This window comes from Gymnoscopelus microlampas (assembly GCF_963454915.1).
Source record: "Gymnoscopelus microlampas genome assembly, chromosome: 21".
Lineage (NCBI taxonomy): Eukaryota > Metazoa > Chordata > Actinopteri > Myctophiformes > Myctophidae > Gymnoscopelus > Gymnoscopelus microlampas.
Window position 1 is genome coordinate 35,706,956 of NC_139958.1, and position 24,049 is coordinate 35,731,004.

The following is a 24,049-nucleotide window of genomic DNA, read 5'->3' on the forward strand; positions in this document are numbered from 1 at the left end:
AGCTAACGTTAAGATAATCCAGTTATCCTACTGCTCTGTAGACCAGATTGATTCTCAACCTTTTTAAGTTCAAGGACCCCTCTTATTTGATCCGATTTCTATCTCTGGAATCCCAGTCTGGCGACGCGTTGTGAGCTTCTCACAACACAATGCATCGTGAGCTTGCAGATTCCGATACATTCTGATAGTTAAAACAAAATTTTAAGTATACATTTATTAAATATGGTTTAGTCATAGTACATCCATTCTTTATTTTGAGTAGATTTCTTTTGTTTAAAAAGTGCCAATAAAAGACAAATAAAAATGTGACTTTTATTTGTATGACAATTAATCATCAAGTGAAATTCCATGGTCGTGACAGCCCTGGCTGTGCCGGCCAAGCTGCTTGTTGTGAATAAACCTGTTTAAACTTATTGACATCTTTTCCACAGATGACCTTCAACAAGATGACAGCCCCGGCCTTGAGGGTCCCGAGCCCCCCGTCGTGACTCCCTCTAAGTGTGATGGTGATGCTGAAGCGGTGACAGGGGCACAGCAGGAGGAGGCTCGTGTAGATGTGGTCTTCAAAGGCACTGTGACTCTGCACGGCTGCTGTCAGTTTGTCACCGAGATCATGCCCCATGCCCTACGAGCAGCTGAAGACATGTCAAGCTTCAAAGCAGGTGAGTTCAGTTACCTCTGGCTATTTAGTAATAACCACCAGTAACTTACTCAAGTAAAGCCAAAGTACCTCATAATTGTACTTGGAAAATGTGCTTAGTTACTTTACACCACTGTTTTTAGCTGACTGGAAATGTGTTTTCTGTGTCTTCTAGAATGAGGAGGAGGCGAGCTGTAGATCAGTGCGGTCAGCAGACCTGGGCTGGAGGAAGAGAGAGCGCAACCTACAGGTAAGGATGAAACCATAACCCCCATAACTCTTGCAAATTGATTTGTACACTGTCAGTTCCTTTTTGGGGCGGTGTAACCGCCCCCTATAAGTGAGTTTTGGACACTGACCAATCCTGCACCGTGATTGGCCAATAGTCTACAACGCAGTCTACACCCCTAAACCCTTCCACAGTCAATGCAAATCTATACTTTTGCAAAGTCAGCCAATCACATTACAGCTAGTGTCATCACCACTAGCTGTAATGTGATTGGCTGACTTTGCAAATTCAGGACTGTGATTGGCTAGCGAAACACATGACACATGTGCAGCCCTATGAATAGCAGTATGGACTTAAAAAAAAGTCATTTATCCTTTTTTTTTAAGTGAGTCATGTTGTGATGACCACACACCGCCCACTTCACACTAGGTGTGATTTTTGTATGTAGGAAACGGAAAAGGGGAGGATATTTACTCACGACCCATAAAAATTGGTCCTCGACCCACTGTTTGGGAAACAGTGATTTAGAACCCCCTCATGGAACAGTGGGGGTCCCTTGACCGCTCTTTGAGAACCACTGGTTTATCGTGATAAAAATGCTCACAATAATCATATGAAGGAGATTGTAATTTATCGTGTTCACTGGACCCAAATAAATATCAGCTCTACAAGCTCTGAACTTGTAGATCTGATATTTTTGGCTAATGTTCCCCCCAGTCACAATTATTTTGGCCACATGAAAGTTTCATATTGTCCCATTTCCTACCTTCAGGAGCTGGACTTGTTGCTGGAACAGCTGGAAGAGCTGTTTTGCCTCAGCCAGGTGCCCCGTGTTCTTCTGCTACTAGGTAGCCATTTTCAAATTTCAGTAATATTTTTAAGAGATACATCATTATCAGTTGTCATGAGGGGACTATTAAGGCGTGGCGTTTTTAAACCTGATGGTTATTTGCAGAAGACATTAGTTCCCTCTATATTGGATCTTAATTGTCTAATATGGTCATGGACCACAATGGCTTTTAAAGTGGAAACATTGCTTTTGATTGTATGTTAATACAAGTATTCTATTATATTCTAGGTGGCTCTCTGGTCCTGCCAAAAGAGGTGTACGACATCAATATGGAGGCACTGACATTGTCTTCAGTCAACCAAAGCCTGCAGGTGTCAACCTGCTCTGTCGGACACTTCTTGTCGCGGATATTCTGTCCGACACCGCACCTGTGCACCTGACATCCACCAGAGTCTTGGTTCTTGCTCACAGGGAATGCGGTGTTGACTGGTTCCGGCCTCAACTGAACTTTAAAGTGCCAACCCGGGCAAAAAAGCAAGTTATTGCCCTGTCATCTGACACTGCCTTCTGTAGGTGCATCCAGACTGAGATGCCAGACTGGAAGGACTACGTTTGGTTTCAGGCCCCTACAGCCATCAAGGGCTTCAGCTCATAATGACTCTATAATGTTTTGTATATAGTTTTTCTAATTTGTATATACATTTCTGAAATGTCTGTTAATTTTTCTGTCAATGCTTCTTGGCAATATCTGACTGTAATGTTTTGTATATATTTTGTACATATTTTTTGTAATATGTATATAAACTTCTGAAAGTTCTGAAATTTGGGTTTGTTTGTTTATTTCTCTGTAACACTGCATCTTGGCAATATCTTCTATACCATTGGAACGCCTGTTTCTATGTTTTTAAATGGTACCACATTTTTTTTAGGAACCCATTTAATTGGGATGAGCAGAATGATGAGGAATGCTGCCACCGGAGGGCGTCACTCACCACAAATACATTTCCACCTCACAATGAATAGAATGGACTACTTCAAGATCTGACAAATGAAAAACAGCATATTGTTTGGGTTTACATTAAAGTACTGGCTGGGACAAATATGTGCAAGCATGATTCCAGACAAATCTGACTTTTAAGGAGGCTTGAATACTTTTGCAAGGCACTTTATTTCAAGAAATCCAAATCTCAACACATAAATGCCATTGAATGTTCATATAAGGTTCTTTATTATAGCCACAATTTGTTTTAGCAAAGCTCAGATGTGTTAACCTGTTTTTGTACCCTAACCTTACTGATTTGTAGTGATAACAGATAAGAACAGACAACTTTGGTTGGGTGTTCCTCTACCACATCATTATACTTATATGCTTACACATAACAAAAAAGGACAAAGCAAAAGAACACAATACATTTTGAACACTTACTGTATTATGAGCTCAAGCAAAATGTCAAAAATGTTTTGCTAACTTCCAGCACAGAGGTCACAAATTAAGCAAATTAAGTCACAGACAATCACAATGTGGGGTAGACAGCAAAGCTGGCAATCTGACACAGATTGTCCTTGTTCCTGGCCATTCGAATATAGCCTCCTTCACCCCATGCAGTCCCCCAGCTGGAAGCAGAAAACTCAGTTTGAATGTTTGTCATTATAAATAGCAAGCCAGTGGTGAAGAACTCAACCCCAAGACTCAGATTATTTGAATCCTGGTAAAATATTACTCCACTACAAGTGAAAGTTGCTCAGTCAAATTTTTACTAGAGTTAAAGTACTGGAGAACTTGCTTTTAAAAATACTTAGTAAGCCTAAGTATTCAAAAGTACAAATCAAAAAGAAAATGTTCTTTTTAATATAAAAAAATATAATGTATATAAAATGTTTTCCAGAACTTCTATATAAATATATGTAAACAATAGTGAAAATAGCAGCGTTGTGAACTTGTAGAGCGGCTATTTTAACTATATTTGGAATAGGGATGAAGGTTAATTTATAACGTACCTTTTCCCTTCCTAAAGAATTAGTGGAGTCAAAAGTACAATATCTGTATTTGATATGTAGTGGCTTGAAAGTCTCCTATCCACAAATACGAATAGGCTACTCAAGTAAAGTACAGATGTAACTTTGTTACTGTCCAGTCCACCACTGTAAATGGCCTACCTGATTAGATTGACATTGAGCTTCTCTCCACTGACTGACACTAAGGCTTAGTTTCAGAACTGATTTAAACATTTCACTGGTTCTTTTCAGGGCACATCGAGGGACCTGAGCAGGACCCTATTGTCATATTCAAAAGTCTAGACTAATCACAATAGATTTAAGCTTTAACTGTATAGGCTTTGGAATGCTGGAATGTAACTCTTTATCAGAATAAGGCAAAAGCGAAGCTTGATCATGTTTTGCCATTAAGATGATTTATTCACCTGTTTTTCACCAGCCAGTAGTCATGTCCGTTGGCTGTACCATAGCCCACCACTAGCACAGCATGATTTGTCTTCTCGCGTGGGCCGCAGCGTACATTATACACACCTGAAAGATCAATATGGTTCAAAATGGTTAACACAGACTGTAGCATATTAGGAAAGACAAGGTGAAAACACTAACTGAAATCTAAGTCCTTGTCTGAAACAATGCAAAAATGTATTCAAAACGTCTGTACAAGACTTGTCCCTTTTCCTTCAGAAGCTCTAGAGGTATATTGTGTAATATTACAGAAAAAGGAAAAGACAGGCAGTTATTAGGTTGCATTATGAATGCATTATGCACCAAACGACTGGTGACCATTGGTCATTGGGAACCTTGCATGGTTTCCTCTGCCATCAGTGTGTGAATGAACATGTGCACGCGCGCGAATGCACAAATGACCAGATAAGAGCACATGCAGTAGCTACATTCCCATTTGCTGAGTGCTCATTGGTAGCCATAACGTATCTACTACAATCATGTTAGATGTCTCAAACTTACCTCCTTTGTAGTGGTGAAAAGTTGAACCTTTGGCAATAATGCCCACAGCTATTGGCCCCACAGTTGCAACAGCTTTCTTCAAAGCGTATTCACTGCCACTGGGAACGAACTTGTATCCCATGCAGTATCCAGCCTTCCCAGAGTTACGATAGTGACAACTTCTCCCAGCCTTAAGCAAATTAGATTAATTTCAGTCACATTCTCCTCGGGGTGCATGGTAATTATCAAAAATGTTACATATACATACAATATATTACTTATATGTAATGTATTGTATGTCTTGATGAATTGAGTACAAAGGACCACAATGGAAACAAGCCCCCTGTGGCTTTTTGTGTTATCCTTTTAGCATAGCTTTTGTAACTGTGCTGCCGTACTGTTTCCCAAACTTGCTAATAAAGTATTCAATCAATCAATCAATTATGTTAAGCTCAGCAAAATGGTTTGTTTACAATAGAAAATGAGATAACCTTGGCTTTATAGGGGTAAGATTTCTCGGAGTCGATGCCTTTCTTGCGTCTGACGTAGTTGAAGGCTTTGTAGACCCATCCACCATTGCAGCCGTGGTTCTGGGTGCTGCAGTCAATCAGGTTTTGGGGACTCAGGGGGGTGAGTCTACCAGATACTCTCTTCATTTGGCCCTCAAGGGCCCCCACAGCTGCGAATGCCCAACATGATCCACAATGTCCCTTTGCGTTTGTGTACACAAAAGACAAAGAGAGAGAAAGATACATTTCAGATTTCAGAACACTCATGGCAAATTCCACTAGGTAGGTAGCCTACCCTTTAGAGCAGTGTTTCTCAACCAATTTCCTGTGACCGCAAATTGGATCGCAGTGGATCTTGAAAGGGTCAAAGCTCTGTTGGATTCATAACTCCACGCGCGCGCACGCACGCACGCACGCACGCACGCACGCACGCACGCACGCACGCACGCACGCACGCACACACACACACTGTTCTCTTTGTTTATGATGCCAAGTGCAATATGGGCTATTGGGCAGGTGCAATAGTGGATGGTTCCCCGTGGTCTCCCCTTAATTTAATATTTCAATATTTCAATATTGTTGTTCTTCAGATTTATTGTATGAACTATGGATGTTTTTATTTGACAACAGACTATGATGACTTGACTATGACAGACTAACAGTTTATGACATACAGTAATGTTGCTCTATCTTTATTTCTTTGTTGATGCTGCTATTTGCATTAAGTGGATGCACTAAACAACATTTCGTTGTATGTCCCATACAGTGACAATACACATCTTATCTTATCTTAGTCACTAATACACTGCAAAATGAACATTGAGTCAAATGTACTGTCAGGATATTACAGTGTAGGTCAATAGCTTATCCCCATATCTCACAACATACCTGATCTCGGACTGGAGTGACCCAGCCTCTCTTCCTCCAGTCCACTGTCCGAGGTAATGGCCTTGGTGAGCCACTGTCTTCTTCCTCGAAGGTTACGTCTTTGAAATCAACAAGGTCACCATTCAGCTTCGTGTTGATCTCGTCTGTTGTCTTGATAGACAAAAAATATATACATTACATTATTGTTATATCATGAGTAATATCTCCGTTCTAGACCTGATAGTCCTTGTATTGACCAAATTCGTTATTTGCTCTTCTTTCTACACTTTCCAGAGTTGAAAGGGTATTTCGTGCTTAAAGGTAGTTTAGGTGATATTCTTTGGTTAAAACTGTTAACTGTTACCGATATTGTTCGGTAACAGGGGTCTCCCCAGCTCTTTAGTAAACAGAAAATATAGGGTGGGTTGTCAAGTTCAGCCAATTAGGGGAGCGTACCCATTCATCAGCTAAGGTTTTGGGACCCAATGCCTCCCTGCTTGGCACTCAGCATCAAGGTTAGATTGGGGGTAAATTCCTGCGACAAACTATCATGTCCAGGGGGATGTAGCCTACCTAATGAAATACGGGCATGAGAGCATGAATGTGTCCTTGCTGCTGTGGGTGAGGAGTGGACAGACGTACCATGTCGGCCAGGTGGTTGAGTCCCATGGTGAAGGTGTGCAGTCCTGCTGAGGCCTCCAGGTTGTGTTTCTCTATCAGCTTTAAGTTCTTCTCCCAAACCATTCTCCTATAGGCCATCTCATCCTGAAACATGCACACTGACTGATTAGTGTGTGTGTGTGTGTGTGTGTGTGTGTGTGTGTGTGTGTGTGTGTGTGTGTGTGTGTGTGTGTGTGTGTGTGTGTGTGTGTGTGTGTGTGTGTGTGTGTGTGTGTGTGTGTGTGTGTGTGTGTGCAGCCAATTCTAATCATACATCTTGGGGTGGAGGTGAAATAGAAGTAAAACGTTTTTGAATTATGACTGGGGCCGTCAGAGAGGCTATAGTTTTTTTTTTTCTATATAGATTTCATTTGTTTTCATTCACAGTGCCCTGGTTTCAACTGTGTGAGTGGGAATGTTAGACAAAATGAGTGAATGTAGAGTATTTGTTAACTTACCTGATCCTGGTAGATCTTTTGAAACTTGGTTTTCCACTCTTCCCATTGTTCATTCAAGTCAGAAAACAACTGACCAAGAACAGGAACGGTCAAAAGCAGCACAGCAACCAGGATACGCATGCTGAAACAATACAAATGGCACTGGTGGTCACAATAATGATTGAATATGATTCTCCTTTTGCTCTGGCAATTTAGAGATGATATCTTTATTTTCTCCTAGTAAAAACCGGTCCATATTAACGTCAGACATTAATTAATTAAGCACAAAATAAACGGAGGAAACTTCTAGTTATAATAGTATTTGGGTTTATTCCAGAGAAGAGATCTTACAAGTGCCGGAAAAGCATGGTTCCAGATATATTCTTCTGACGTTTAAACAGAGAGTTTTATACACAGTGTGGGTTTACACCTTCCATCATCACGTCAGCAGTTGTTGCTTCCTTGGCAACTAGGTTCACGGCGACCTCTGTACACAATTCCGAGATTAACCTACTATCTTAATATTGTTGACTTATACTAGGAGCCATCAAACAAAAACAAAGTTGCAGGCACTGCCTGAGGGACCTTGGAAGTTCAAGCAAACTGACACACAAGAGGCAGGCTGGCTAGCAAATACGAACAAGCACATACAAATTAAATATATCTTTATCAGATTGATAAATATAGATCTATCAAGAGAAATCCATCACAAACTGAAATATTCAGATGAACTACAAAGATTATCCAAATTGCCTTGCAAATTATCAGGATACCAATACAAAAAATCCTTTCATCCTCTCATTATCTTAATTTCTCTTTTGACTGGAAAATAGGAGTTTTTGTAGCATTGGCACCCTAATATATTACATTTTTGTAAGTTACTCTCAATATCAACAATTCCAACATGGGTATTTGAATCTTTGCTTTTTACTTTATTTGTCTTTTTTCAAAAAATAGTAGCAGTCTCTACATTAAAAGCGAATTAATTTGGTAGCAAAATGACCCCTTATAGCTACCCTCTCTACCCTCCTTATATCTACATTTAGATTAAAGATTAGATGTTTCAGGGATTATCTCCAAACTGTAGGAAAAACAAAGCTAGGATGAAAAAAACTGAAGAAAAAAACAGGAATATGGTACATTCTGCAAAAAAAAAACAGAATCAGATATACAGTAACCCAGCCATGCTATAGGTTACACCTGCTGAGCCTACATATTCTGATAACAGAAGAGTTTGAATACCGTATTATTTTTTTATTATTGTAGCTGTTGAACATTAATGGTATCACACAATAATCTTGGGGTAACTTGTCACACCACAGGTTCCTGATAAGTAACAGTATATTGTGCTCCCTACTTAAAAAGATGAAGTTCAGCTTCTGTTTTACAGTATCTCATGTCTCACTAAATCGTTTCTATATGCTCTTACTCTCATCTATACTGTATGTGGCTAAACTTTGACTTGGACTGGAACTTCCCTCCCAGAGTACAACAGCATTATTCATGCCTCCCCATTAAATATAATAATGCAAATGAGAGAAATTAGTCTAAACATACCTTGTTGTCATCAAGTTGTGCTCCCTTGTCCTGGAGATAAGAGTTCAAAGCTCACTTATAACACACTTCACTGCAAAATACTGAGTCTGCACTGATCACCCTCATGTCTCTTTTCGGTTTGGTCAGACCTGTTCTGTTTAGATTGTTTAAGTTACATTATTTTAAAGAAAACACTTCAGTCTCCCTCCCTGTGTCTTGTTGCCAACCAACTCGGTATCTGGTATCTTAACCCATTAAAACCGGGAAAGCATCTGTGTCATTGTAGATTTTAACCACTGTATATAGCAAATAGGTTTATTTCAGAAACCTGTTTTAGAACTAAATTAGAAGACATTGGTAGAATCGGCCTCAGGTCTTGGGTTACATGCGTGAACAGTGGCAACTGGTTGGATGTTCCACTGCCAAGTTTATTTTTTATAAACGTGTTTATAAATGCTGATTTCTTACGTTGTCATTACACTATTATGGACACACATAGTATCAGCTCAGTAGCCTTGGGGTTAGAGTGTCCGCCCTGAGACTGGGAGGTTCAGGGTCAATCCCGCATCCGGGTCAAACCAAAGACTATTAATAATGTGACCCATTGCCTCCCTGCTTGGCACTCAAGGGTTGGTGTACAGACCATAGACCTCGCCCACTCTTTGAGTGGACTGCCCCTCTTGGTCTGGTGTTGTAATGTTAACCTAGGATTTATTTGGCACAAAAAAAGTACCGTCCAATGAGAGTCGGAGGTGGGGTGGGGATCCCTTGTGATTGGTTTAGGGAAAATCGAAACCAATTGTTTTAGGGAAATTCTAATCCCCTCCCCCTTGTAATCGCCTCCACGCAGCTTCAGGCTGATAATCAGGCTAGGGTTGGTGGTAAGTCCCTGTTATATACTAGCATCAGGGGGGTGTACTTGTGCATCATGACTGGGGGATGTTCTCGTACATCAAGCCGCCTCACGCTACAGAAACAGGAGATAGGCTCCTGCCCTATGGGCCACACCATGGCTCGGGAACCGTTGGTTTCCGAGGCTACTTACAATGCAATTTACAAAAAGAAGATACCAAATTAACACGGTACATTTTGAACCAAAAAAGACAAACTGTTTGCAACCTTCCAGCACAGAAGTCACAAATAACAATAGTTTAAACAAGCAGTCCCCTGATAATTGCTGTTCATGAAAATTCATCCTGAATTCTATAGGCAATATGGGTGACAGACTCCCAACTTCACACTTTAGGAAAGACAGCATAGTTGGCAATGCGGCAGAGATTCTTATTGACCATTCAAATATAGCCTTTGTCACCCCCAGTCTTAAACACATGTGCTGTGGATGCTAGTATACACATACTGTTCTAATGTTTTATGCAACAAAAATGCAAAAAAATTATAAAGCTGAATTAGTCAGACTGAAGCATGTGAAGATGACTATCAACAATGAAAAGAGTGGACTACTTGTATATTGTAGGCCTCAGCATGTTTTTTTCTTAAGATCTGTCAAATGAAAAAAAAGAAAACGCATATTGTATGGGTTTATATTACAGTACTGGCTGGGACAAATATGTGCAAGTATAATTCCCAGACAAATCTGACTTTTAATTAAGGAGTACTTTTGCAAGGCACGTCATTTCAGGAAATACAAATCTCACAACACATAAATGCCATTGAATGTTCATTCTTTATTATAGCCAGAATTTGTTTTAGCACAGCTCAGATTTGTTAACCAGTTTATGCATCCTAAACGTACTGATTTATAGTGATGTTAAATAAACAACTTTGGTTGGGTGTTCCGCTACCATTCAGTTTTTGGGTATCATTTTTCTAGTATGCCCACACATAGTACCATGAATACTTGGGTATATGTGATTTACTAATAAGCACAAAGCAAATTAACACAATACATTTTGAACACTTACTGTGTTATGAGCTCAAGCAAAATGACAAAATGTTTTTGCAAACTTCCAGCACAGAAGTTACAAATTAAGCAAATGAAGTACCAGACGATCACACTTTGGGGTAGACAGCATGGCTGGCAATGTGACAGAGATTCCTCTTGTTCCTGGCCATTCGAATATAGCCTCCTTCACCCCATGCAGCCGACCAGCTGGAAACACTCAGTTTGAATGTTTGTCATTATAAATAGCCAGTGGTGAAGTACTCAACCCCAAGACTTGAGTATAGATACTCCTGGTCAAATATTACTCCACTACAACAATACTTAAGTACAAATCAAAAATAACATTTTCTTTTTAATATCAATGCAATGACATAAAACATTTAAAAATAATTAAAAAATATATATATGAACAATAGTGAAAATAGCAGCTTTGTGAGCTTGTAGATCAACTATTTTCACTATATTTGAAATAGGGCTTAAGTGGTTAATTTATAATGAGTCAAAAGTACAATATCTGTCTTTGAAATGTAGTGGCTACTCAAGTAAAGTACAGATATTAAAATGCTTCACATTTAGCTTCACATTTAGCTTCTCTCCACTGACTGACAATAAGGCTAGTTTCAGAACTGATTTAAAAATTCCACTGGTTCTTTTAAGGACATATAATATAATATATATAAGCTTTGGAATGCTGGAATGTAACTCTTTATCAGAATAGGGCAAAAGGGAAGCTTGATCATGTTTAGCATTTAAGATGATTTATTCACCTGTTTTTCACCAGCCAGTAGTCTTGTCCGTTGGCTCTACCATAGCCCACCACTAGCACAGCATGATTTGTCGACTGGTCCTTGCTGCAGCTTACATTAAACACACCTGAAAGATCAAATATGGTTAAAAATGCACCTGATGGTTAACACGGGTAGCATATTAGGAAAAACAAGGCAACTAAAATATTAGTCCTTGTCTGAAACAAAAAAATGTATTCAAAAAGTCTGTACAAGACCTTTTTCTTCAGGAGCTCTAGTGGTATATTGTGTAACAAAAGGAAAGTGACAGGCAATTATTAGGTTGCATTATTAATGCATTATGCACCGAACAACTGGTGTCGTGGCAGGGTCTCAGGGCAAGGTAAAGCAATCGCTTGAGAATCAGAAGTGAAATGTGAATGCACAAATGACCAGATAAGAGCACATACAGGGGCGGCCATAGCTGAATGGTTAGTGAGCCTGCCTAGGGAGCCAGAGGCCCTGATTCGATTCCAGGCCAAGTCAGCATATGTGTCTGTCAGTCGGCAGAACTATTATTATTATGATTTTGCTGTGTTTTGATTATGATTTACTTTGCTGTGATATCATTTATTTTGGTTTGTTGTGATTTTGATTATACTTACTTTGCTGTGATTTTGTTTATTACTTTTGCTGCATGTTGAGTTATTTGAGTTGATTTATTTGTGTTGTGTGTATTAATGATTTTGTTCTGCCACTGACTGAACTGAGCCTGTCAATCACTGGAATTAGCGAAACGCCTACAGCTGGGCACAGACGCACAGACACGGTCCGCCAACCAGAGCACGCGTTGGAAACCCACGGAGCCAGTTGGCACACAGGGGGCGCGTACAACAGAGAACGGGGAAATGTTTGAAAGGGAAAGGGAAAAGAGACACAAGGAGAGAGACACACAGGAGCGACAACACCGTGGAGGGAGAGGAACAGTTACGGACAGTGGAGAGTGGGGAGAGCGACGGCCAGCACAACATACGAGCAGAGAGACGAGCAGACGGCGTGGATCACCTCAGAGACGGAGAGAGAATACTGAACAGTGCGACACGCAACTACCGCAGCGGCAGAGCAATAGCTCTGCCTTGTCGGTGAGTACCTGAATCGGCCCGCACTGTCGAAGATTAATCACATTTGGCTACGCCATTACCTGAGAAACTGAGTTGTGCAAACTGTTGAAATTCGAGTGATCTGCCGCTACGCTCTCTGTCCCTCTAGGAGCTGTGGACGGCGCCGCGTCAGAAGATCCCCACACTTCCTCAAACAGAACTGTCCCCCCCCCCAATCCATTCCCAGTCACGGTCACTTTAATTTACAATTTTAGCTTAGTGTGTTTTCATTTAGTTTTAGTGGTCTCATAGTTTTATTTGTGGTATCTGAATATTTTAAAGTGTTTAATTAAAGTTGTATGTTTTATTCTTTAGAATATTGTAAAGGGCTTTTTATAATAAAAAAGGTATTTACCTTTTTAAACCAGTTAACCTTGCCTGCTTCAAATATTTCTTTGCCAAAGCTTTTTAAATTATTGGTCGAACCTGTGTTGCCTATGTCACTTGTTAAGTGACTGATATTTCAGAGGACCAAATACCTCTTCTAAAAAAGGTGGCGTAGTCGGTATTATTCTTTTAAGGTTCAGACACAGCACATTTTGCACTTTATAACTTAGCAGACCTGTGTCTGGCCGGGTGGCCACATTTGGCGTATGTCGGCAGGACCAATATAAAGTGAAGGCAAAGAAATTTGAAGCAAGGTGTTTTTGTTTAAAATTAAGTTATTTGTCATTTCAATTTAAACATGATGATGCCAATTTTTCCCGGTGCCCCGTGGCTGCCGAAGTTTAATGGAACAGCAAATGATATTAAATACATAGAGTGGAAAGAACAAATTAGAGGGATATTGGGAGCACAAGCATTAGAGGAAGCTACAGGTGTGGCTATCATTATTGGGGCCTTAGCTGGAGAAGCTAAACGACAGGTTAATGTACTAGAAGCTGCGGAAAAGAATACTGTGGCAAAAGTCTTCACATATTTAGACTCCCTTTATCATGAGACGACCCCCCATGCAGTACTACGCTCACAGTTTTTTAGTTGTGTTCAACGCCCCAGTGAGTCAATGCCATCTTTCTTGCTAAGGTTGCGTGAACTTCATAGTAGGCTGCGGCAACATGACCCTGACGGCCCTCCCTCCGCAGCTAACCTGCGGGATCAATTGCTACTGGGCCTACGAGAGAGCCCTCTGTCTCAGGCTATCAAGGTCTATGCACGCCGCAACCCCGACAAGGATTTCACTGCATTACGCCAGGAGGCGCTGTTGCTAGAAGGAGAGTATGGACGGCCACAAGCTGAGGTAACTTGCTCTGCAGTTGACAATTCATATGTCCGCCCTCGTGTTCCCACTCCACAGGAAGCCGACTGGAAAGAGGCCATGAAACGGGAGATAATGGAAGATGTAAAATCCCAGATGAAGGGACTCGCCCAGGACTTGATGAAGGAGATCCGACCGCTCCTCCAATCTACAACGCCACCGCCCCTCCACTCACCCAGAGACAGGCCACCTCCTGTACAGACCAGAAGAGACTCCCCACAGCCCTCTTACGCCAACGACTGGGACGAACAGGGTAGGCCCATTTGTCGCCATTGTGGAAGAGCAGGCCATATTGCTAGGAATTGTAGGAGCAGGCCACAGTTAAACTAGAGTTCCCTGCTGCTGAGGCCCGAGGGGCAGGGGTTGATAACCGGTTGGGAGAGTTGAGGGCCACTGAAGCATTTGTTGGACGATGTCCAAACCTAGAAGTAACTATTGAAGGGGTAAAACTCCAAGGCATTTTAGATTCCGGCTCACAAGTCACTTTAATGAGCCAGAGTTTATTTGAGGAACATTTTACACAAGCAAAGCTTGGTAGAGCCCCCTTAATTCTAAAATTGAGAGCCGCCAATAATCTTGCGATCCCTTACACCAGCTATGCTGTATTAGACTTTGAGATAGACGGGATTAAGATATCGGGGCGGGGGGTTCTAATTGTAAAAGATGAGGACACCACTAAACCCCTGCTTATTGGCATGAACGTGGTTGAAGCGTGTTGGGATGCACTCTTTAAGTGGCCCGGAAGGTCTGACCTCTCTCCCCGCCAGCTCAAGAACCCAAAGATCTGGAGAGAAGCCTTTGCAACCTGCCGTCGGGTGGAAGCCACCGTGGAGGAGGATGGATCCCTAGGATATGTGCGGCCGGCTGGCCGTGGCACCATAAAGGTACCCCCCAGGAGTGAAATGCTAGTGTGGGGACGAACTCGAATGGGCCCCAATGGAGAAGACTACTATGCCATGGTAGAAGCACTACAGGAGACCAGCAATGTTGGTGTTGCCAGAACATTGGCGGTAGTAAGACGAGGGAGAGTCCCCATCCGTGTATGTAACCCCCACCCTTACAGTATGTCTATAGGCCGCTTCCAGAGACTAGGGAAATTGTACCGTGTGGATGAAGCTAATGTACATGGTTCCCATGATTTAGATCTGTCCCTGGGTGAAGACTGTGTTGTTGATGTGGGACTGGTGGATGTTACCTGTGACCAGGAGAGCCGAGGCCTACCAAAAGAGGTGATCGAAATGACTAACAAATCTAATCTGTCTGCAGAGCAGAAGGAGGAATTACATGCCCTGTTCCTTAAATGGGAGCGAGTAGTTGCCAGAGACGAAGAGGACTTTGGACGGACCGACCTGGTGCAACACCGCATCCATACCGGCGACGCAGCACCCATCAAAGAGAGGTACCGCCCCCTTCCTCCTCTCATGTATAAGGAAGTCAAAACTATGCTTGCAGAAATGTTGACAAAAGGAGTGATCAAGGAAAGTTGCAGCCCATGGGCAGCACCTATAGTGCTAGTTAAAAAGAAAGACAACAGTTGGAGATTTTGTGTGGATTATAGAAAATTAAATGCTGTAACCCATAAAGATGCTTTCCCCCTGCCTCGAATCGAGGAGACCCTGACCAACTTGACCCGAGCTGAGTGGTTCTCTACTCTTGACTTGGCCAGCGGTTACTGGCAGGTTGAGATGGACCCCCGAGACAGAGAAAAGACAGCTTTCACCACTCCCCTGGGCCTGTTTGAGTTTGAGCGCATGCCCTTCGGACTCTGCAACGCCCCGGCCACATTTCAGCGCTTGATGCAACAGTGCCTAAGCGGACAGGTGACAGATTCCTTATTAGTATATTTAGATGACATCATAATTTATTCCCCTGACTTTGCTTCCCACTTACAACACCTAGACAAAGTGTTTGAGCGCCTCCAGCAGCACGGGCTGAAGGTGAGGATGGACAAATGCAGGCTCCTCCAAAAAGAAGTTAAATTCTTGGGCCATGTAGTAGATCGTGATGGGGTAAGACCAGACCCAGGCAAAATCTCAGCAGTCTCAAATTGGCCAGTCCCTGGTACTGTAGGTCAGGTTCGAGCATACCTAGGCCTAGCTGGTTATTATAGACGTTTTGTGTCTGGGTTTGCTAAGGTCGCCCGCCCCCTCAATGCGTTACTGACAGGAATTCCAGTCGATCGGGCCACCAAGTCCTGGAAAGTAAAGTGGTCCCCAGAATGTCAGAAAGCCTTTGAAGCATTGAAAACTGCACTGACAACTGCCCCTGTCTTAGCCTATGCTGACTATAACCTTCCCTTCATTGTGTATACAGATGCCAGCAACCTGGGCCTTGGCGCGGTCCTGGCCCAAGTCCAAGAAGGGCAAGAGAGAGTAATAGCTTATGCAAGCCGGAGCCTGCATCCAACCGAGCGGAACGACGCCAATTATAGTTCATTCAAATTGGAACTTCTAGGTCTAAAGTGGGCGGTAACCGAAAAATTTAAAGATTACCTGACCGGGGCGCACTTCACCATCTATACGGACAACAACCCAGTCGCCCACCTACAAACAGCCCGCCTAGGTGCGGTAGAACAGCGTTGGGTAGCCCAGCTGGCCTCCTTCGATTACGACATAAAGTATCGCTCCGGTAAGAGTAATGTCAATGCAGATGCACTGTCTAGGTGCCCAGCCCCTGCTGAGCCCCCCGAGCCCCCTGGACCAATTGCCAGTGTGGCTGCTGTTGAGCTGACCCCTAGTGGAGGAGAGGAATGGGTCAGCAGTGAATGGGAAGACGCACAGCTGGGTGACCCGGACATTCAAACCATCAGGAGGTATGTGGAGAAGCAAACATGTCCCAGCAACCCAGAACGTTTGGCAATGTCTCGTAGAGCCCAGAGGCTGCTCCAACAGTGGAAAAAGTTGCAAGTCAGAAATAACATCTTGTGTCGAAAAGTAATTGACTCTCATACACTCGAAGAACACTTCCAGGTTGTGTGCCCAAGTTCCAGGTGTCAAGAGGTCTGGAGAGAGTCCCACGAGGCTGCCGCACATGCTGGTGTGGACCGTACCTTAGGCTGGATCCGCCAGCGGTTCTACTGGCCGAGCATGGAGGGAGAGGTACGCCAGTTCCACCAGGGTTGTGTTGCCTGCAGCCTACAGAGGGAGAGAGTTGAGCCTAGAGCCCCACTAAACCCTATCACTGTTTCCTACCCTCTAGAAGTCATAGGGTTAGACTTTTTATCATTAGGCAGACCTGCAGATACTTACCAGAACATCCTTGTTGCTACTGATTTGTTTACACGTTACTCCTGGGCAATCCATACCCGTGATCAGACAGCGCAGACTACAGTAAGGGCTTTATGGACCCATGTAATCCAACCTTTTGGCTGCCCGGCCCGTTTTCATTCGGACCGTGGTGCTAATTTTGAGTCCACGTTAATGAAGCAGCTCTGTGACACATATGGTATAGCTAAGAGTCGAACCACGCCCTACCACCCGCAAGGGAATGGCAGTGCTGAACGTTTTAATCAAACCCTGTTGAATATGCTCCGCTCCCTAGAGACAGATAAGCAGCATCATTGGCCCGAATATATGCAAGAGCTAGTACATGCTTATAACAATACCCCACATACTGTAACTAACTATGCCCCCTCCTTCCTCATGTTTGGGCGTCATCTGCGACTCCCTGTAGACGTTGGGTTAGGTGTGGGCCCCCAACAGCCAAGGTTCGACTTGGATAGCTGGGTGACAGGGCACCAACACAGATTGTCCACAGCCTATGATCTGACTAGACAGAGAACGGGTCATGCAGCCTCCCAAAACAAGCAGCGTTATGACAAGAGAGCCAAAGCTTTACCTTTGTTGCCTGGGGAACGTGTGTGGGTCAGAGATAGGAACAGGCAAGGAAGAGGAAAGTTGTGCCCTTGGTGGAATCCTGAACCCTATGTGGTCCTACGCTCAGTGGGTGATACTAGGTTGGTGTACCAAGTGCAACCAGAGAAGGGCGGGCGAGAACAGACTATTCACAGAAATAATTTGAAGGTGTGTATAGCTCCCCCACTGGAAGCCCCTCTGCCAGTAACAGAAACCCAGGAACCCCCAGTACCTGTATTTTATTGTTTCCCACCAGTAGTGGCAGCTAGACTTCCCCCAGTAGAACCAGATGGACATCTCCGGCGTTCCACCAGACCAAACTTTGGCCAGCCGCCCAATCGATACAGAGACTTGTGAGTGTTGTGGCAGGGGACTGCCAACAGAAAAGTGTGGGGGGATGTCAGTCGGCAGAACTATTATTATTATGATTTTGCTGTGTTTTGATTATGATTTACTTTGCTGTGATATCATTTATTTTGGTTTGTTGTGATTTTGATTATACTTACTTTGCTGTGATTTTGTTTATTACTTTTGCTGCATGTTGAGTTATTTGAGTTGATTTATTTGTGTTGTGTGTATTAATGATTTTGTTCTGCCACTGACTGAACTGAGCCTGTCAATCACTGGAATTAGCGAAACGCCTACAGCTGGGCACAGACGCACAGACACGGTCCGCCAACCAGAGCACGCGTTGGAAACCCACGGAGCCAGTTGGCACACAGGGGGCGCGTACAACAGAGAACGGGGAAATGTTTGAAAGGGAAAGGGAAAAGAGACACAAGGAGAGAGACACACAGGAGCGACAACACCGTGGAGGGAGAGGAACAGTTACGGACAGTGGAGAGTGGGGAGAGCGACGGCCAGCACAACATACGAGCAGAGAGACGAGCAGACGGCGTGGATCACCTCAGAGACGGAGAGAGAATACTGAACAGTGCGACACGCAACTACCGCAGCGGCAGAGCAATAGCTCTGCCTTGTCGGTGAGTACCTGAATCGGCCCGCACTGTCGAAGATTAATCACATTTGGCTACGCCATTACCTGAGAAACTGAGTTGTGCAAACTGTTGAAATTCGAGTGATCTGCCGCTACGCTCTCTGTCCCTCTAGGAGCTGTGGACGGCGCCGCGTCAGAAGATCCCCACACTTCCTCAAACAGAACTGTCCCCCCCCCCCAATCCATTCCCAGTCACGGTCACTTTAATTTACAATTTTAGCTTAGTGTGTTTTCATTTAGTTTTAGTGGTCTCATAGTTTTATTTGTGGTATCTGAATATTTTAAAGTGTTTAATTAAAGTTGTATGTTTTATTCTTTAGAATATTGTAAAGGGCTTTTTATAATAAAAAAGGTATTTACCTTTTTAAACCAGTTAACCTTGCCTGCTTCAAATATTTCTTTGCCAAAGCTTTTTAAATTATTGGTCGAACCTGTGTTGCCTATGTCACTTGTTAAGTGACTGATATTTCAGAGGACCAAATACCTCTTCTAAAAAAGGTGGCGTAGTCGGTATTATTCTTTTAAGGTTCAGACACAGCACATTTTGCACTTTATAACTTAGCAGACCTGTGTCTGGCCGGGTGGCCACATGTCGATGAAATGAAATTTGTCCCTGAGCAAGACTCTTAACCCCTAATTGCTCACAGGTTTTCATTGGAAACAAGCCCGCAAGGACTTTCATGAACGACCTGTTAAAAGGAATTATCCTTACAGTAGCCACATTCCAATTTGCTGAGTGCTCATTGGTAGCCATAACTTGTGTACTACAATCATGTTAGATGTCTCAAACGTACCTCCTTTGTAGAGGTGAAAAGTTGTATTTTTGGCAACAATGCTCACAGCTATTGGCCCCACTCTTGCAACAGCTTTCTTCAAAGCGTATTCATTGCCCTTGGGCAGAGGGATGTATCCCTTGCAGTATCCAGCCTTTCCAGAGTTGCGATAGTTACATCTCCCAGCCTTAAACAAATGAGATTAATTACACTCACATTCTCCTACATTGTAATTATCAAAAGTGTCAAATACACATACAATACATTACTGATTTGTAATGTATTGTATTGTATGTCTTGATGAATTGAGTACAAAGGACCATAATGGAAACAAGCCCCCTGGGGGTTTTGTGTTATCCTTTTAGCATAGCTTTTGTAACTGTACTGCCGTACTGTTTCCCAAACTTACTAATAAAGTATTCAATCAATCAATCAATTATGTTAAGCTCAGCAAAATGGTTTGTTTACAATACAAAATAAGATAACCTTGGCTTTATAGGGGTAAGATTTCTCGGAGTTGATCCCTCCGTTGCGTCTGACGTCGTCGAAGGCTTTGTAGACCCATCCACCATTGCAGCCGTGGTTCTGGGTGCTGCAGTCAATCAGGTTCTGGGGACTTAGGGGGGTGAGTCTACCAGAAACTCTCTTCATTTGTCCCTCAAGGGCCCCCACAGCGGCAAATGCCCAACATGATCCACATTCATATCCCTTTGTGTTTGAGTACACAAAAGACGAGAGAGCAGAGAGCATGGGAAAAAATCAAACGGCAAAGAAAAACACGTCAAGGAGAGGCAAAAATGTAGGTGTCCACATATACAGTACACTACAGATAGCATAGACAAGGTACAGAATCTACAATATATTAGACATAAGATATTGAGGTGGTGATACTTCAGTGGGTCCACATTAGCGCAGGTATGTAGGCTACATGAGATTAGACATTAAGCAAAAGAGTATCAACGCATTGTCAGGTCCACATAGGATGGTAGTCCACATAGGACAATAGGCATGCTGAATATGCTATGCAGCACGCACACACACAAATCTAATTGTATATCCCATGCCAAACTCATGACGTATATTAAAATGTTGGAATATCTTTTGAAATATTTCAACAACACAAATCTTGTTTGGGGTTCTCTGGCACAAAACATTTTCTGATGGGGGTCCGCTGTCAGATACATATTAAGTAACGTAAGTTCCTCAATGACACATGTATCTACATACGTACATACCATCCTCTACCAGATGGTGGCACTAAGCAGCGGTTAATAAACTGATCAATGTAATTGATTATAATTTTTTTTTAATTATTTAATGCATTAATCATATCAATAATCAATCCCTATTTTGGGCTTGTCATTATAGGCAAACATTTTAAATCAATAAATGTCTTTTCTTTTTTGTGAAAGTGAAAATAGCCGATCTACAAGTTCACAACTCGTTGCGATGCGTGTAAATGGTTAATAGATTTGTTGATATATATACATTTTTTAAAACCTGCTTCTAATATAAATATATAAATAAATAAATAATCAATAGCTGCTGATAGCTGAGGACTGTAGGGGCAGAGGGAGACTTGATCCTCTCTCTGAATATTCTGTGGGGGGGGCTCTCTCCCTCTCCGTCTGTCTGTTCTCTGTCCCTCTTCCTGTCTCTGTCTGACCCCTCTCTTTCTGTCTTTGTCTTTCTCTCTGTCTCTTTCTCACACTCTTCTTTCTTTATGTTTCTCTCTCTCATTCTTCTCCCTCTTCCTCACTTGCTGATTCTCTTCTCTTCTCCCTCCTTTCATTTCTGTTTCGGCTTTGAGAAAGATACGTTTCAGAACACTCATGGCAAATTCCACTATGGGTACCCTTTAGAGCAGTGTTTCTCAACCAATTTCCTGTGACCACAAATTAGATCGCAGTGGATCTTGAAAGGGTCATAGACAAAGTAAGTGAGTGGAGTCCAATAGGTTTGGTCCTGACTTCATGGGAAATGCAGAATTTGGGGCCAGGTGCAAATGCAGTAGAGAATCACTGAGTGTAGTCACTAATACACTGCAAAATGTACATTGAGTCAAATTTACTGTCAGGATATTACAGCGTAGGACTGTAGGTCAATAGCTTATATCCCCATATCTCACAACATACCTGATCTCGGACTGGAGTGACCCAGCCTTCCTTCCTCCAGTCCACTGTCCGAGGTAATGGCCCCGGTGAGCCACTGTCTTCTTGCTCGAAGGTCACGTTTTTGAAATCATCAAGGTCCTCCATCTTTGCACCATTCAGCTTCGTGTTGATCTCCTCTGTTGTCTTGATAGACAAAAAGGTCATATAATTATATTATATTATATTATATTATATTATATTATATTATATTATATTATATTATATTATATTATATTATATTATGTTATATTATATTATATTATATTATGATGTTATATTATGTGTAATATCTCCGCTGTAGACCTGATAATCCCTGTATTGACCCAATTAGTTATTTGCTCTTCTTTCTAAACTCTGGCAAGTGTATTTTGTACTTAAAGGTAGTTTAAGTGATATTTTGGTTAAAACAAAAAGTGTTTTGTTAAAAAGTTAAAGCTCTATATTCCAAGAGTTTTTGTTCAGTAACAGGGGTCTCCCCATCTCTCCATCGTTTTAGTAAACAGACAATATATTTCAGGTGATTACATATTCATGAAATACGGGCATGAGAGCATGAATGTGTCCTTGCTGTTGTGAGTGAGGACAGACGTACCATGTCAGCCAGGTGGTTGAGTCCCATGGTGAAGGTGTGCAGTCCTGCTGAGGCCTCCTGGTTGTGTTTCTCTATCAGCTTTAAGTTCTTCTCCCAAACCATTCTCCTATAGGCCATCTCATCCTGAAACATGCACACTGACTGATTAGTGTGTGTGTGTGTGTGTGTGTGTGTGTGTGTGTGTGTGTGTGTGTGTGTGTGTGTGTGTGTGTGTGTGTGTGTGTGTGTGTGTGTGTGTGTGTGTGTGTGTGTGTGTGTGTGTGTGTGTGTGTGTGTGTGTGTGTGACAATTTTATGATGAATGTTAGACAAAATTTGTGAATGTAGAGTATTTGTTATCTTACCTGATCCTGGTACATTTTCTGAAACTGGGTTTTCCACCCTTCCCATTGTTCATTCAAGTCAGAGAACAACTGACCGAGAACAGGAACGGTCAAAAGCAGCACAGCAACCAGGATGCGCATGCTGAAACAATACAAATGACACTGGTGGTCACAATAATGATTGAATATGATTCTGCTTTTGCTCTGGTAATTTAGAGAAATCCATCACAAACTGAAAGATTCAGATGAACTACAAAGATTATCCAAATTACCTTGCAAATTATCAGGATACCAATAAAAAACAACAACACTGTCCGTGCCTCTTGAATGAATCATCCCATGACATGGGGATCCTTTCATTATCTTAATTTCTCTTTTTATTGGAAAATATTTCAAAATTTCAAAAATTTGAAATTGGGGTAACTTGTCATACAAGACACTTTGGTTCCTGTTAAGTAGCAGTATATTGTGCTCCCTCCTTAAAAAGATAAAGTTCAGCATCTGTTTTACAGTATCTCATGTCTCAGTAAATTGTTTATATATGCTCTTACTCTCATATACTGTATGCGACTAAACTTGGACTTGGACTGGAACTTCCTTCCTAGAGTACAACAGCTTTATTCATGCCTCCCCATTAAATATAATAATGCAAATGAGAAAATGCTGTCTAAACATACCTTGTTGTCATCAAGTGAGTTGACTCCCTTGTCCTGGAGATAAGAGTTCAAAGCTCACTTATAACACACTTCACTGTAAAATACTGAGTGTTAATTTAACAGTTTCAGTGTGAAAATTGACCAATATTTTTACACCCTCAGAGTTAAATGAACACTTCAAATTTGTGTGTGTAGAAAAAAAAATCACACTTACAAGGGGCAGCAATGTTTCCTAATACAAAGTGCTTTCTTTGCATTTCTCTGCCCATCTGTGAATTTACTTGGTCATGTGAATCTAATTTAAAACATTTTGTGCACAGTAATCAAATGTCATTATTCTCCGGTCTGTCCAGACCGGAGAATAATGATAAAGTGATAAGCAATTCTTTAACACAAGCTGATGAATGGGCTATGTGGAGCAGGACTGGAATTTCATGATTTTAGGAGTAGGGCCACTTGGCCTTTGGTGTTGTCAATTATTTGAGGGCACAAATGGCCAATGCCAGGGCAGTAAAAGCCATAAAATAAAATAATATGAAACAAATAATTTTAAGTTCACATAAGTTAAGATAAGTTAAGTTATCGCATGGGCCTACCGGGCCCAGGCCCAGGGGGCCAGTAGCAAGACACTTTGAAATTGTCGGTTATTAACTTTGCATTTCTTGTAATTCATGTCAATAACAGAGTCTACTGAAAACTGAACCAATAGCCTAAGATATTCACTTTGTATATGTTACAAGAAAGAAACCATCATGATATCTTTTAAGTGCACGTTTATCCCACCAGTTATCTATACTGTAGGACGATAGAGGGGCATGCAAAAAACAACTGAAAAAACAGCATTGGAAACTCTAAAATCCCATTCAGACCTGTTGGAACTCATAAGTCTTTATACCTTTTAATCCGGGACAGCATCTGTGTCATTTTAGATGTTTCTATGGCAACATTATTTATTTTATGATTTGCTTCTGAATGCTTCTAATTGTTTGACTTTAATTGTGTCTCTTAACATCCCTACATTTTGAATTGATTTATTCTGAGGCATCAGCTC

At 42.0% G+C, this 24,049-nt stretch overlaps 3 protein-coding genes across 4 annotated transcripts in view; all 3 read right to left on the reverse strand.

Annotated features, from left to right (window-relative positions):
- Nucleotides 1-24,049, reverse strand: part of dnajc21 (DnaJ heat shock protein family (Hsp40) member C21) — a 218,275-nt gene that overhangs the window by 118,628 nt on the left and 75,598 nt on the right. The window lies entirely within an intron of this gene.
- Nucleotides 2,860-23,041, reverse strand: LOC311038107 (cathepsin K-like). 2 transcript variants are annotated; one of them, XR_014600015.1, is made up of 9 exons: nt 23,020-23,041; nt 22,364-22,484; nt 22,021-22,143; nt 21,411-21,572; nt 19,762-19,983; nt 19,297-19,462; nt 11,279-11,384; nt 10,339-10,718; nt 2,860-2,930 (listed from the first exon to the last, which is right to left on the reverse strand). XR_014600015.1 is itself a non-coding variant. In XM_084047448.1 (8 exons), the coding sequence occupies exons 1-8, from the start codon at nt 23,028-23,030 to the stop codon at nt 10,619-10,621; spliced, it is 1,011 nt and encodes a 336-aa protein (XP_083903574.1). In that variant the 5' UTR covers nt 23,031-23,041; the 3' UTR covers nt 10,203-10,618. The 2 variants fall into 2 exon arrangements, 1 of the variants encoding a protein (XP_083903574.1); XM_084047448.1 differs by lacking the exon at nt 2,860-2,930 and having other exon boundaries at nt 10,203-10,718.
- On the reverse strand, nt 3,087-8,664 carry LOC311038108 (cathepsin K-like). The gene is made up of 8 exons (XM_084047449.1): nt 8,630-8,664; nt 7,094-7,214; nt 6,618-6,740; nt 5,997-6,146; nt 5,091-5,309; nt 4,621-4,789; nt 4,080-4,185; nt 3,087-3,273 (listed from the first exon to the last, which is right to left on the reverse strand). The coding sequence occupies exons 1-8, from the start codon at nt 8,638-8,640 to the stop codon at nt 3,174-3,176; spliced, it is 999 nt and encodes a 332-aa protein (XP_083903575.1). The 5' UTR covers nt 8,641-8,664; the 3' UTR covers nt 3,087-3,173.